Here is a 1,703-nt window from a genome sequence, read left to right as displayed (position 1 = left end):
AGTCATGAGTTCATGGAATGCCCTGCCTGTAGCAGTGGTGGACTCTCCCTCTTTATGGGCATTTAAGCGGGCATTGGATAGGCATATGGAGGATAGTGGGCTAGTGTAGGTTAGGTGGGCTTGGATCGGCGCAACATCGAGGGCCAAAGGGCCTGTACTGTGCTGTATTCTTCTATGTTATATGTTCTAAAGTGAGTACACCATTGAAAAGTACCCTCTAATCAGACACAAAGAAGTTGTGATGTAAAAGGTACCCAGTGTGTTTTGATGAAACATTTGGATGTTTTGAAGACTTTTTATCACATCAGCACTGACCCAGTGATAAGTCAGAGGCATATTGTGAACATTGTGAATAGGAGATTAGAAACTCTTCTCAGAAGACAGAGATGATACCAACCACAACATCAACCACTTGCTGAGGAGTGGAGTGAAGGCAGTGCTGAGGGGGCAGTTTGTCGCAGGTATCAAATCTCTTTCTGATATTTAACTGGAGGAATTTACTGCTTATCCAGTAGTGAATGTTGGACAAGCAAGGCGATAATACAGAGCCACTGGCAGGTCGAGAGAAGCAGTGCTGAGGTAGAACTGGGATTGTCAGTGTACATGGTAGAAAATGGCATTGCATCTTGGAGTGATGTGACCCTGGACAGACTACCCAAGCGATATGAAAAGAGGAAAGACCACAGGAGGGAAGGATCCAGGAGAGGGAGAGAGGAAAACAAAGGTAAAGAAAGGGAATAATAAGGTGGAAATGGAAGTGATGGGTCAGGTCTGGAGGAGCAGCTACAGTGCATGTTTGTCTATTGGAACAAAGCAGGTTGAATAGGTCAACACTTGGCTTAGCATAGGGTACAAGAGAACAGCATGTCATTAATGTAATAGACATTCTCATAGATGGATACATTGAGAACCTGAATAAAGGAGCAAAAAATGGTTCCTTTGAGATACCCTCTAGGAAAAGGAGCAGGTTCGCCTCTGTGGATCCCCTGTAGACCAATGATATTCCCATAATTCCTGAGAAGCCCACCATATAGCTGGAGGGAACATGTACACTCATAGTCTTGAGTTTATGATGACCAACAGGCTCCAGAATAGTAGGACAGAAGGTGGGTTTTTGACTGTCTTCAGGGCCAGAGAATCTAATTGTCAGTAATGCAATGGGCTCAACTCACAAAAGACAATTAAATATATCCCCAGTTCAGCTGGGAGAGATCACAGAACTGGTACAAAAGCAAAATATTCCTGATGATAGAAAGCAGAAAAGTTCATAGTATTGGCAAAGAGAGAAAGCTAATGTTCCAGCTCGATGGTTTTTTCATTCAAATTCATCAAGCTGAAACGTTAGCTGTGATTGTCTCTCCACAGTTAGTGTCTGACCCATAGAGACTCTCCAGCATTCAGACTAATTTTGAGGCACTTTTATATAACAGCTGGGAGCCCCACATGTTCCAACAATGAATCACAGAATATGAGGTAACACTGTATTTGTCTTGGACAGGAATCCTGGCTAATGTGTTTCGGGAACATGCCACCAGTCTGACCAGTGACCGGAAGTGGTGCATCTTTGATGGCCCCGTGGACGCAGTCTGGGTGGAAAACATGAACACAGTACTTGATGATAACAAAAAGGTAATGTACACTGGAGTGCAGCCTGTATTCTGACAAACATCACTTAAAAGCAATCAGTGAAACAGAGAGAGGGA

At 43.7% G+C, this 1,703-nt stretch overlaps 1 protein-coding gene across 1 annotated transcript in view; it reads left to right on the top strand.

Moving 5' to 3' along the window:
* The window catches only part of LOC122561437 (dynein axonemal heavy chain 3-like), a 466,282-nt gene that overhangs the window by 303,005 nt on the left and 161,574 nt on the right, over positions 1-1,703 (top strand). The window contains exon 31 of the mRNA XM_043713180.1: positions 1,499-1,634. Within this exon, the coding sequence (XP_043569115.1) occupies positions 1,499-1,634 (136 nt within the window). The remainder of the gene's footprint in view (positions 1-1,498; positions 1,635-1,703) is intronic.

The sequence above is a fragment of the Chiloscyllium plagiosum genome, chromosome 23 (assembly GCF_004010195.1).
Source record: "Chiloscyllium plagiosum isolate BGI_BamShark_2017 chromosome 23, ASM401019v2, whole genome shotgun sequence".
NCBI lineage: Eukaryota > Metazoa > Chordata > Chondrichthyes > Orectolobiformes > Hemiscylliidae > Chiloscyllium > Chiloscyllium plagiosum.
The sequence above is the reverse complement of the archived record's forward strand: the minus strand, read 5'-3'. Positions and strand labels throughout refer to the sequence as shown.